The 11,160-nt window shown below is 47.9% G+C and overlaps 2 protein-coding genes across 3 annotated transcripts; both read right to left on the reverse strand.

The window, feature by feature from the left end:
- Positions 1-6: 6 nt before the first annotated feature.
- Positions 7-6,274, reverse strand: LOC120902583 (mobility group protein 1A-like). 2 transcript variants are annotated; one of them, XM_040311433.1, is made up of 3 exons: positions 6,125-6,274; positions 830-1,036; positions 7-671 (listed from the first exon to the last, which is right to left on the reverse strand). In XM_040311433.1, the coding sequence occupies exons 2-3, from the start codon at positions 977-979 to the stop codon at positions 486-488; spliced, it is 336 nt and encodes a 111-aa protein (XP_040167367.1). In that variant the 5' UTR covers positions 980-1,036; positions 6,125-6,274; the 3' UTR covers positions 7-485. The 2 variants fall into 2 exon arrangements, with proteins under 2 accessions (XP_040167367.1, XP_040167368.1); XM_040311434.1 differs by lacking the exon at positions 6,125-6,274 and adding an exon at positions 4,344-4,476.
- A 1,938-nt stretch (positions 6,275-8,212) lies between these two features.
- LOC120903057 (FACT complex subunit Ssrp1) lies at positions 8,213-11,048 on the reverse strand. The gene is made up of 3 exons (XM_040312255.1): positions 10,809-11,048; positions 8,652-10,697; positions 8,213-8,576 (listed from the first exon to the last, which is right to left on the reverse strand). The coding sequence occupies exons 1-3, from the start codon at positions 10,860-10,862 to the stop codon at positions 8,490-8,492; spliced, it is 2,187 nt and encodes a 728-aa protein (XP_040168189.1). The 5' UTR covers positions 10,863-11,048; the 3' UTR covers positions 8,213-8,489.
- Between the last annotated feature and the right edge of the window lie 112 nt (positions 11,049-11,160).

The raw sequence follows: 11,160 nt of genomic DNA on the forward strand, positions 1-11,160 counted from the left end.
TGGTTGTTTTTGGTTGTTCAATAGGTAAAACTCTATTTTTCCACTTGTCATTTTACGTTTTTTTAGTTCGTTTTCATTTCAATTTTGTGTAAAGTTGTGTGTGACGCGGTGGCAAGTTGATAGATCTTTTTTGGTTAGTGAACAGTAGTAGCAGTATTAGGGTAGTAGTTTTGATGAAGAAGGAATCTTTTTGACGGTTTATCAAAACTGTCGGAAAGCCTTTCATTATACTGACGGGGGGTTGCCGGGAGGGGTGTGGTTTTAGAGGGTTATTTTACTAGTACGATGTACGTAGCAGGGTCAGTATTCAGGAATACTGGGACTGGGGACAGCGAGGACTGTCCTCAAGTAGTGCGTTGGCTGTTCTGTTTCCGGCGTGTAAGACAGGGGGAGAGAAAGAGATGGCTGTGGTTTTGTTGTTGAAGTAAGGCCCCGAACATTTACACAATAAATTAAAAATAATTATTTTAAGGTTAGTGATTAGTTCAGTCGCTCTCATCTCCAGACTCGTCATCTTCATCCTCCGAATCCTTCTTTTTGCTCTTTTTGACAACTTTCTTTGCACCTTTCTTTTTCTTGGTTCCGGCGTCCTTGCTTCCTCCGTTTCGCTCGAAGTCTTGCATCTGTTTGTTGTACTCATCCTTCATCTTGGCCGCCTTGTATTCCCACTCCTGTTGAGTAAATTGAGCGCAATTGCAAAATAGCAGAACAAAGATGTTAGAGCGCGTCGGTTTTTTGGTTTTGTTGTTCTTTAGCAGTGTGTATCATATATTAAACCAAAATTATTCAACAAAAAGGCAAATAATATATCAACACAGGCAATACTTACCGACTTATCCTTCATTCCTCTCCACAGCTCTCCGCCCTTTTTGGCGATTTCTGTCACTTTAATTCCGGGGTTCTCCTTCTTGATCTGTTCGCGGGCCGAATTCAGCCACAGCATGTACGCTGATAGAGGACGCTTTGGTTTCTCAGCCATGGTAGCAATTACTTTTCGTGTTTTTGCTAGGTTTTAGTCACAAACAATAAAAATGTCCTGAAAATACAGCAGAGAAAGAACGCAAGTTAATAAAATGAACTAACGACCACACGACAAGGAGGAAGAGGGATTCAATCGAAATCACAAGAAATTACAAAATGGATACTGCTATTTCAACCATCTTCACCACCCATCGTCGTGTCATAAAGAAGGAAATTTGAATTTTTCCGTTTTTCGTCGTAACCCCCTTTGAACGCTCTCCCATCTTTCATGCACCCATTAGCGAAACAAACAAGACAACATGGCACGACTGCGCGCAGAACAACACAGGAGAAAGACCATTTTCATTAGGCTCTAACCACTACCGCCCCTTGAAAACCGTTTACAGCAGTGTGCATGAAACGACTCTTCTTCCTCTGTGTGCGGTAGTTATGAGCATCTCGGCATCTTCTTTCGTGCCGTTTCTCGCAACACTTGTCCCTGGCGCTATAAGTATCTTTTCCCAACTCATCCTCCCCATCATTTCTATTTCTACCAACAAAAAGCAGGGCCAATTTTTAAACGCATAACATCGTAACAAAATCTGAATTTGACTTTTGCTTCAACGCAAATGGGTTGCAAAAATGTGCTTTCAACATACATATCACGACGAACACTGTTACTGCTGTACCACCGTTCAGAAGCGTGAGTTCCCTCAAGGCAAGAAAATATTATAAGATGATGACGTTGATGGCATTTATTGGTGATGTGTCCCCACTGCTCCTCTTGTCTTATGTTTGCTTCTCTTTAGTGTACGACGATACACGACAGGCGCTGTACTGTTTCATCGCGCTTCCCCGTACTCCCTTCTCCACCTTTTAACCCAATAGCCGCATAACGTCGTCATGTAACGCCTCCTCTCTTTCCCTTGGCGACGGTGGCCCCACACAAACACAGTAGATCTCCTTAACTCATCAAAGTATTCTCTTTAGGTCCCCTGTTCTCTATTCGGGGCTATTTTTTGCTGACAAAATATGCTGCTTATGCGTTCTTCTCTCGCTCTCCGACCTATTGATTCCAATCCGAGAACTGTTGAGTGGTTGTGTGGATGCCTTTCTGTGTGCTGCTGGCAGGCAGGTTCTCACGCAGAATGGAACGAACACACCGTAAACGTTCGACACAGAGAGAAGAGCAAAGAAAATAAAAAAGATGATACGACGCGCACACGCAGCTGCCCTTGTGTGTCGCTGCGACCGTCAAACGCGCGTTCTCACCTAGGGAAGAAAACGTGCTCTTGACTACCTCCCTCTTGATGTGCGCTCGCATGCGTTCGCTTCTTCCACACCACCGTGTGTCGACAAAACCCAAGCCACTCAAAAATCCGCTTGCCCAACACACAAGCTTCCTTCATATATCTGTGGCTAAAAAGGGAGCAACGGCGCTGTGTGGTTGGTTGTGTACCGGACCCAAGAAAGAGGAAACTTGCTTGTGAAATCTGATGAAATTGGAGAATGATGAACACGACGACACAACGACGGAAGTGCGGTCCTCTGCACTGTCTGTGTACCGTGTGTCCCTCTTGTCTTGTTGAGGAGCTCACGACTTCGGTTGGTATTCCGTTAAAAAAAATTGTGGTTTCGCAAGAAATCTAGTTATGTGATCCTATAATAAACATGAGAAGAACTAACACAACTCTGGAAGCACACGAAGTTCATATCAAAATATGACAAAATATGTTTGAAATTATGCTGATTATTGTGAAGTAGCTTGATAATTATTCGGACATTAATGTAGAACAATAATTATTGGCAAAACATTATTGCCGAATTAACCTACTAAAATTAACAATAAATCCATTTTCATCCTTTGCTCTGATGCGCTTTATCTTCCCGCCGCTGTGGATGTAACGCTTCAGAAAAATGCGCGCGCTTTTTCAATTCCAGCACGATGCCAAACGGCGTACATGAGCAAGGAACAAACCACATGCCAGTGATGCAATGGGTCCGTTAAAAGAAACCCCCATTGGAAAAAAATACCAAGGCAATATCAAATAATGTTTTTGCTATACATGAAATGTACACATGAAGAACATTTTTCACGCAAGTTCAAAATTAGACCCTCGTACCGTCATGTTAGACACGCCATATCAAGCAGCTTGTTTTCAAGAAGCTCTAGCATCCGCCGTTTGCCTTTGCTGCCACCATACAAAATGGAGGACGCAAATGAGAGCGAGCTGCTACTGCTGCTGCTGCGGCTGCTATTTACATCATCTGCCACCATATTCCTTCTACACGCAGGTCTCATTCCTGCGATTTTTATTTGCTTTCCAAAAGCCTCACTCTCAACCTGAGAGACTACGAATTGAATGGTAATGGACATTAATATTGCGTCAACTATTATCCGAAAAAAAATGTTGTCCGTTAATTTCCATTCGAACGAGAGTAACGCGCGTTACGCAGCGGCGTTACAATCGCCGAAGTTCTGTCAATTTCTGTTAAACCTTCTCCTCGTGAGTGCGCGCGGGTCGCGCGCTTGGGATGATGATGCCCTGGCGGCTGGCTGGGGCTTGTGGCCTCATCACGCTTGCAAAGGTTATGGCGCGAACGCGCTTGTATTGGAAGCGGGCCACAACAACGCCACAGGTCTCACGCGCGTCACATTTTTTGGCCGTTACGTAGTAACAAGACCAAGAAGCCGCTGCGAAAGATGGGGTACAGAAATCAAGCACAGCTTGGGCTTGGCTTGCTTTGTGTTGAAAATGTGACGATTATCATAAATTTTGAGATTACACTGTACTGACACAGAGCCATTTCAGCGAAATTGTAAGCGTTTTTTTTTTCATGAAAATGTTTCCATGCCACTCACATTTCAAAACTACACACAGGCCCTATTTTAGGGTAACGGAAGCCATTCGCCCAGGCAATGACGCGTCACTAACACCATTTGGTAGAGGAACACAACCACACTTCTTAGAAAAAGTACCATTTTCGCAAGACGCCTATTTTTCCCATTTTCTTGCCACTTTCCCTACAAACCCAGCAGAGCAAACCAGAAAGAATTTCACCTCTCCATCGGGGAAATGAAGAAAAAGCCACTCAAAATCAAGCCAACACCGCACACAAGCAAGCAAAAGCGTGCGTCGTCGTGCGCGTCTTACACCAAGAGCAAAAGAAAAAAAACCGTTGGCACACACGCACACACGCGCACAAGCCGCACTTTCAACGAGGCCAGTTCTTTTCCAAGCAAAACGCACGCACACACGCACAAGATGCCGGTTAATGGTAGCACGCTGTTCAAATTTCAACCATCAAATTCGGGATGATTTACGATTAATTAGTTCAAAACTGCACTGCTAATTGAAAGATCCAGCAACAGAGCCACTTACTTTTCCACACTTGGGACAAACTCGAAAGCTACCGCACAGCTACTTCCGAGAAAACACGACCAATGCCAACAACGTTCCTCACTGCAACTGACTGCTGCGAACGCGTTCGAACAACGCCAAAGGTCTCGACGGACACAACCAGGTCACTCAGCGCTGAGTGGCTTTCATGTACAGTAAAAAAAAGGGGCACTCGCACACCATCAACGGTCTGGTACTGCGCGGTAACAGAAATGGTCGACGTAACGGGCACGCACACACCGCGGCACTTACTCGCTTAACCGCACATACACACGGCCTGCTATGGAGCGATGCGGTGCGGTTGTGTTGGCGCCTGTGTCTGGCTCGCAGCACGGCGTCGGTAGCCATTTTGCCTTGCGGTTCAACTGTACGTGAGTGGCGCTTCTTCCTGGCCCAGCTAAAACGTTCCGCACGTACACACACATGGACGGTGAGCGAGACAAGCGGAACCATTAAAGAGCGGGAAAAATAACAGTCAGGAATTTTTGTTCGACGTTGCGAGTACGCGCGTTTACAAAAATTGTTCGATCGAAAAAATCTCCCTATGCTTTCGCAAATCGATCCCAACAACCCAAGGACTTGTTCAAAGCATCTTTTACATTTCCTCTCTCGAATAGTGTCATCACTGCAGCAACAAACAGTGCCCATTAGACTGATATTCACAAATAAAAATTCCTTCTTTGCCCAACGAAAAACAACCACCCTTGCCATGTTTAATCGTTCGCGTTTGCGGTTTAAACGCTTTTTGATGGCAAAGCACAACGCATAGACGCTGCTACTACTGATAATGCACCTAATACAGCACACAACCGGAGTCAGTAAATCGAAGGCGGAAAAAAATTAACATTCTAAATACGCATCGCAGCAAGCCCAGAGAGCACGCCGCCATTGCGATAACCGATTTCCGAGGCAAAATTCAAAAACTCTACCGACGCTTTGCTACGGCCCATACACAGCCCAACATCGACTCTCTACACAGCGCTGCTCGTCGCTCTGTGTGTGCGAGCGATACACGGGGTGTGTGAGTGCCGTTTGGCTCGCACAGTACCACACACCACACAACAGCGCCTCTTATCGTATCGACGGTGAGTGCCCCTGCCCGTTTCAATGAAAAAACCTCTTTGGCTCGGTTTGCAAGGGGCCCCATAGAAAGATGGACGAACTGTACAGCATTTGGCCCACGGTACCAGCCAATATATGGGAAAAATATTTTGGCGCGAAACGAGCCATTTTCACGAATTTTCCACCGAACCGCACGGGGTACCGATGCCAATCGATCGGCCACACCGCCGTAGGACGATTATGGAACAAAGTTCGCCCCTCGGACGCGGTCCGGGGTGGGAATTTATTTTTCAAAATCCCACCCATATTTAATGCGAGCACGGCGGTGTGGAAGCCATAGCCGCTCAACCGCACCAGCCATTTTGATGATTTTTTCTGTTCCACCGAATCGCACGCACGCCACCGAAATGGGTCGCAACGGGTGCGAAAATACTTTTGCTAAACTATTTCACCCACCATCGGTACGGGTCCGGTACCGCGATCGACCGAAAACGGCCATCGTTTGCGGTGCCGTCGTCACCAGCCACCATACAATTCCAATATGTCGCCATAGTGGATTGGGTGAGCGAACCCACGCCAGCGAAGCGGTTCGGAAATTGGCGATTTTTTCCCCCTAAATCGTCACCGATTTTTGCGGTCAGCGCGAAAAATACTCTTTGAATATTGTCACCATAAGTCGTAGAACGGGATATTTGACTCACCGGAGTAAGATACTGGAGAAATAGGCCGCACAAAATGCACTAATTTATGACCACTTTTTTCCTATGGACACACACAGAGCACCAGACAGGGCGCAGAACAACTTACTTCGGGGACTCGAGCGAACTGTGAACAGAGCCAGAGCACTTGGACCAATCTAAAGGGAAAGCTTTGTCTGCGCTGCGAGCGCTGCTACATCCAACGCACACTCTCGCACAAGCGGCGGCGATCTCTCACGCACACACGCGCACCCCTCCCCGGTATCGCTGAGGCGTGCGCGCGTGAGTGTGTGTGTGCGGGCGCGTGTGCACGGCTGCGATGAATGAAAGCCAAACGTCACTTTTTCAAACGCACCAGCAGCCCAGCAGCCGGCGTTATTTGTTATTTACGATTTGCTTGCGGTACCGATCTGTGTATATGGCCACTTTTGGCGGCGGCGGCCCGTGCTTGCCCGCCGGGGCCCGTTGCAATTTGCGCGAATGCAAGCAGGGAGTTGAGATAAGAACAGCGTTAAACTGTCCACCCAGCCAGATTAGCGCTAAAAGAGCGTTTTTACACAAATCAAACCCTCTTTTGCGCGGCATGGGAAAGCGTTCTACGCAAAATGATGCTTTCCTTCATACAAAAGGCGTGGGTCATTATATGCAATTTTAAAACAGACATTCTTTAATGAAAAGTAGCCCATTTGCGTAACAACTTCATGCAATTTCCTTAGAAATCGCTTCCTCATGCGAACGCGCCATCGCCGTCCGACAGCGGACCTGCGCTGGGTCAAACGGCGAACGATGCCACAGAATATAGGGTTTGTTTACGTTTTTTGTTGTACGGACGGATGGCCGTTTTGCCATGCGGTTCGCGGCTTGGTAGGCAACATCCGTACCGAGGAGCTTTCTGTTTTGCGTGGTTTATTATTAGGATACAGTGCTGTTGAATAATATCACTTTTTTAAATGTCTTGCGCATACCGGGTGGAAAGCTACCGGAGTGTTGGAAGAAGAACAACAATTAAAAATTACAAGAAAAAATAGATACTTGTTTCAAAAAGCAACTCACTGGAAGGATTAACTATTTTATTGTAATGTTGAATAACTACAATAAAAATTAACATTTCATGCATAAAAATAATTGGATTATAATAATTTGAAATAATTGGAATTTGGATAGCTGGTTAGCAGTTTTCGCTTTAAAAATATGTTTAAACATTCCCAAAATGAACCATTTCCAGTGTACAGTAAACGGGTAGGATAGGCGCCTTTTTCTGTACATTTGCTCTGGCGGGCCATTTTTGGCGCCAAAAAGTGTATTGTATCGCTTCCTTTTGTACCCTTGCACATACAACAATGAACAAGGCGAACGTTTTAAAGCGCGAAGCAGTACAGCAATAGAAACAACTGGCCTGCATTACTGATTGATATAGTTTGAATGTTACAAAAACTACCGAATGTAACGAACATTTTTAATGTACCTTTTCCATCGGTGAAGGGTAAAAGAACGCCGCGTCGTGACAAGAAATCTCTACCGTAACCGTCCGGCAGAGAGCAAAAAATCCAAACACACACACCCTATGTGAAGCCGTAACATAACCGTTCCCTTTCCGTTCGGTTGTTGCAATTCTCTGTTCTCATCGCAGCACGCTGATCCTTTTGAGCGTCCTTGTGTTCGATGCATTCGGCGGGCGCGCTTGCCTTTTTCCCGTTTGCGAAGAGGGTAAGGGGCAAAGCAAAGCGCCGGCTGTTGCGCTGCGGAGTCTTTTTTTCGTTCGCCTGCTCTGCGTCGTGCACTTTCTACCTTCTGCTGCTTGAGGGGCACGCTGCGATCGTTTGGTTTCCTTTGCTAGGGGGAAGGACACTTTCGAAAAGGGACGCTTTCCTATGCAAACGGAGCGTCGATAGAGTTTGTATGCTGCTCAAACGTGGATCCGCCGATGCATGTGTGTTGGTGATGGCTGCTGCTTTGCATCGGTGACGCCAGAGAAAGCGGCCGTTACATGTTTGCAAGCGGCATCAAACGCTTGCATGAGATGCTCATTTCAAACCAATCAAGCGTAAATTTCTCATACATTTTCTACTATATTATTCGAAGCCTTGAATATTACCGGTTAAAGGTGAAGTTTACATTTATTCTTTTTAACCTGATAGGAGAGCTTGGCTGCTTTCGAGATGGAATTGGCATGGAATTTCAAAAGAACAGACATTACCGATTCGTTCCGTAACATAAGGCAAACGGTAGAATGTTTACATACGTGTCGTACAGAGTGTTATACAGAGGATGAGTAAAATAGAAACGCGTTTCTTATACATAATCAATACGATACTGCAACGGGTAGGTCGCTCCGGGCGAGATGATGCAAATGCGATGGTTGCCGGATTTAATCACTGCCCTCGCTCATATCCTCATCCTCCTCTTCCTCCTCCGAGGCGGACATTTCGGACTCCGAGTCTGATTTTTTCGATTTCTACAAAGCGAGACATTAAAATACATACATTAGACACATCGATAACAAATTAAACTGCAGTCGGTGTCGAATTACCTTCTTCTTGTCTGCTGCTTCCGGTGCTTTTGACTTCTTGGTGTCCTTCTTCTTGTCCTCGTCGCTGGAAGAATCATCCCCTTCGATGAACTCTTTGCTCTTGAACCCGCTGCCCTTCATGGCCGAGTCGGAGGATTTCTTGGCCGTCGACTTCTTCCTCTTCTCTCCCTTGTCCCCTCCATCGGTACCGCCGCCCGACGCCTTCCACACTGCCATCGCTTCCGTGTAATCGTCCTTCGCCTTCGCCGCCTTCGCTTCCCACTCCTTCTTGTCCTTTAGCTCCTTCCACAGCTCGCCCCCCTTCTTGCTCATCTCGGTGATGGACAGTCCTGGGAAGTCCTTCTTTATCTGTTCGCGGCTAGCGTTCATAAACAGCATGAACGCGGTCGAGGGCCGTTTCGGTGCGTTCGGGTCCTTCGATTTCTTCGACTTTTTCGCCTTAGGTTCCTTCTTCTCCTTCTTTTCCTTCTTCGGTTTCGGTGCCTTCTCCTTTACCTTTTCCTTCTTTTCCTTCTTTTTGTCGCGCTTCTTCTCGCGGCCACCGTCCGATCCGCTACCATCGTCGCTATCGCCGCCGCTGCCGTCCTCATCGTCGGAATCGTCCGACGACGACTCGACGTTGCTGTCGAACTCTTCCGCCACGTCGGACTCCTGCTGGTTCGGGTTAAAGTCCTCGTCGGTCGACTCCTCCGAGTCGCTACCGTCGTCGTCTTCGTCCCGCTCCTTGGCTTCCGCCTTGACGCGGGCCAGATACGCGTCCGGTTCGCCCTCGTTGTCCGAGTCGGCAAAGTCGTCCTTGTAGCTGGCCTTTCCGCCCGTGTTCTTCACGTTCAGCTTTTTCGACACGATAAAGTCAAACAGCTTCGAGTACTCCTCCTTCTCGATGCTGCTGAACGTGTGCACCGTGCCGGTTTTCAGCTCAATCTCAAAATCGAAACTGCGCGTGGAGCCTCCGCTGCGGGCAAAGTTTACCGTCGATATCTCCTCGAACCGGATGTGAACTGGCGGTTTGTGCACGTATATAAAGCCTCGCTCCAGTGGATACAGATAGCCAGCGGCCGCCTTGAACGAGCATCCAATCGCCGGCGTGCCCGAATGGCCGATGAACGTGCCCGGCCCAGTCAGCTTGCGGTTGATGATGACTTTCATGATTTTACCCAGCACCTCGTACACCGGCCCGGACAGTTCCTTCGTCAGCTTGTCCTCGTACTTTTCCTTCAGCTCCTCCTCGGTAAACGGCAGCTCAATGTTTGTCTCCTCGTCCATCTGGAACAGCGTGACCAGAAAGTGGTACCGCGTCTGGCCCTGCTTGATCGGTGGATCGAGCGAAATGACGAAAAACATCTGCCGATTGTCCTTGTGCGGGAGCAGAAACAGCCGCAGCACAGACGAGGTGGGGATTTTGAAATCGTACGTTTTACCGTGCAGCTGGAAGAACGACTGGAACACCTTGATGTCGTAGCGACCGCGGGGCGTGAGGCAGTGGATCTCGCGGAAGATGGCAATCGCATCGCCCGACACCGATATAACCGAGGCCTGCTTCATCACGTTCTCTTGGAACGCTTCCACCGGATCGACGTCACCGGCCGACTCGGACGTGGGAATGTGGAACCGCATCTCCATCAGACTAACCGGCGCGTCATCGTTCCGGTGGAACTCGACCGTCACCTCGTTCTTGCCCACGTTGCACTGCGACACGTGGTTCAGCGGAATCTCGAAGCTGGTCTTGTTCTCCACATCGAAGCTCAGTACCGCCCCCTTGAACTGGACCGAGCCCCAGTTCCAGCCACGCATCGACAGCTCCTTCTCCAGCATGTCGAGCTTGTAGTTTTTCTTCACAAACTCCGCTATCTTTGCCTCGTCGCCAGTGAAGCCCAGAAAGCGGTGCAGTGACCCGTTCTTCAGGAACACCCGCAATCCAAAGCTGCCCACGAACCGCTGGTAGTTCAGCAGCTCGATATCGCTCGAGTTGATCTGTTCCACCTTGCCGGTTTTGTCGCTTTTGAACACCATCGCCGTGTCGGTCATTTTCAGCTTGCCCGGGCACTGGAAACGTACAAAAAGGGGGGGAAAGGGTTAATGATTGTTGCACGCACACGCTGCCCGACCGGATGGTGGGGGCGGCGGGGGAGCCAGCGTACTCCGGCGTATCCATACCATCGCACCGCGAATCTCCGAGCTGATCGATGAATACTCGAGGAAATCAGCCATTTTTACGCGTTGTTTCTGAGCTGAATCGCCCAACAAACCGACCAGGGAAGTTTCTAACCCCAACACACTCTGAAAATAACCTTTTTTGCGTAGTTTGTCACGGAAATCACAAGGAAAAAGATCGGAGACGGCAATTGTTTGGATTGGTTATGTTTGGCGCGGTCGCAGCCTTTTGACAGCTGCTTCTGTTGACAGCCGGAGCAGGTCCTATTCAAGGTGAATAGAAAGAGGTAGAAGCGCTTTTTTGTGTGTATTTTTCATTCTTATTAGAATAGATTACCTCTATATTTTAAGACAC

This window comes from Anopheles arabiensis, chromosome 3, assembly GCF_016920715.1.
Source record: "Anopheles arabiensis isolate DONGOLA chromosome 3, AaraD3, whole genome shotgun sequence".
In the NCBI taxonomy this organism is placed as follows: Eukaryota; Metazoa; Arthropoda; class Insecta; order Diptera; family Culicidae; genus Anopheles; species Anopheles arabiensis.

What these genes read in the sequence shown, in the direction of transcription:
- LOC120902583 (XM_040311433.1), bottom strand. Translation starts at nt 979, where the DNA reads ATGGCTGAGAAACCAAAGCGTCCTCTATCAGCGTACATGCTGTGGCTG. An exon ending in GAGGAATGAAGGATAAGTCG is followed by an intron (nt 672 to 829) that starts GTAAGTATTGCC and finishes TTTACTCAACAG; the next exon opens with GAGTGGGAATACAAGGCGGC.
- LOC120903057 (XM_040312255.1), bottom strand. Translation starts at nt 10,862, where the DNA reads ATGGCTGATTTCCTCGAGTATTCATCGATCAGCTCGGAGATTCGCGGT. An exon ending in CGGAGATTCGCGGTGCGATG is followed by an intron (nt 10,698 to 10,808) that starts GTATGGATACGC and finishes GTACGTTTCCAG; the next exon opens with TGCCCGGGCAAGCTGAAAAT. An exon ending in AAGCAGCAGACAAGAAGAAG is followed by an intron (nt 8,577 to 8,651) that starts GTAATTCGACAC and finishes CTCGCTTTGTAG; the next exon opens with AAATCGAAAAAATCAGACTC.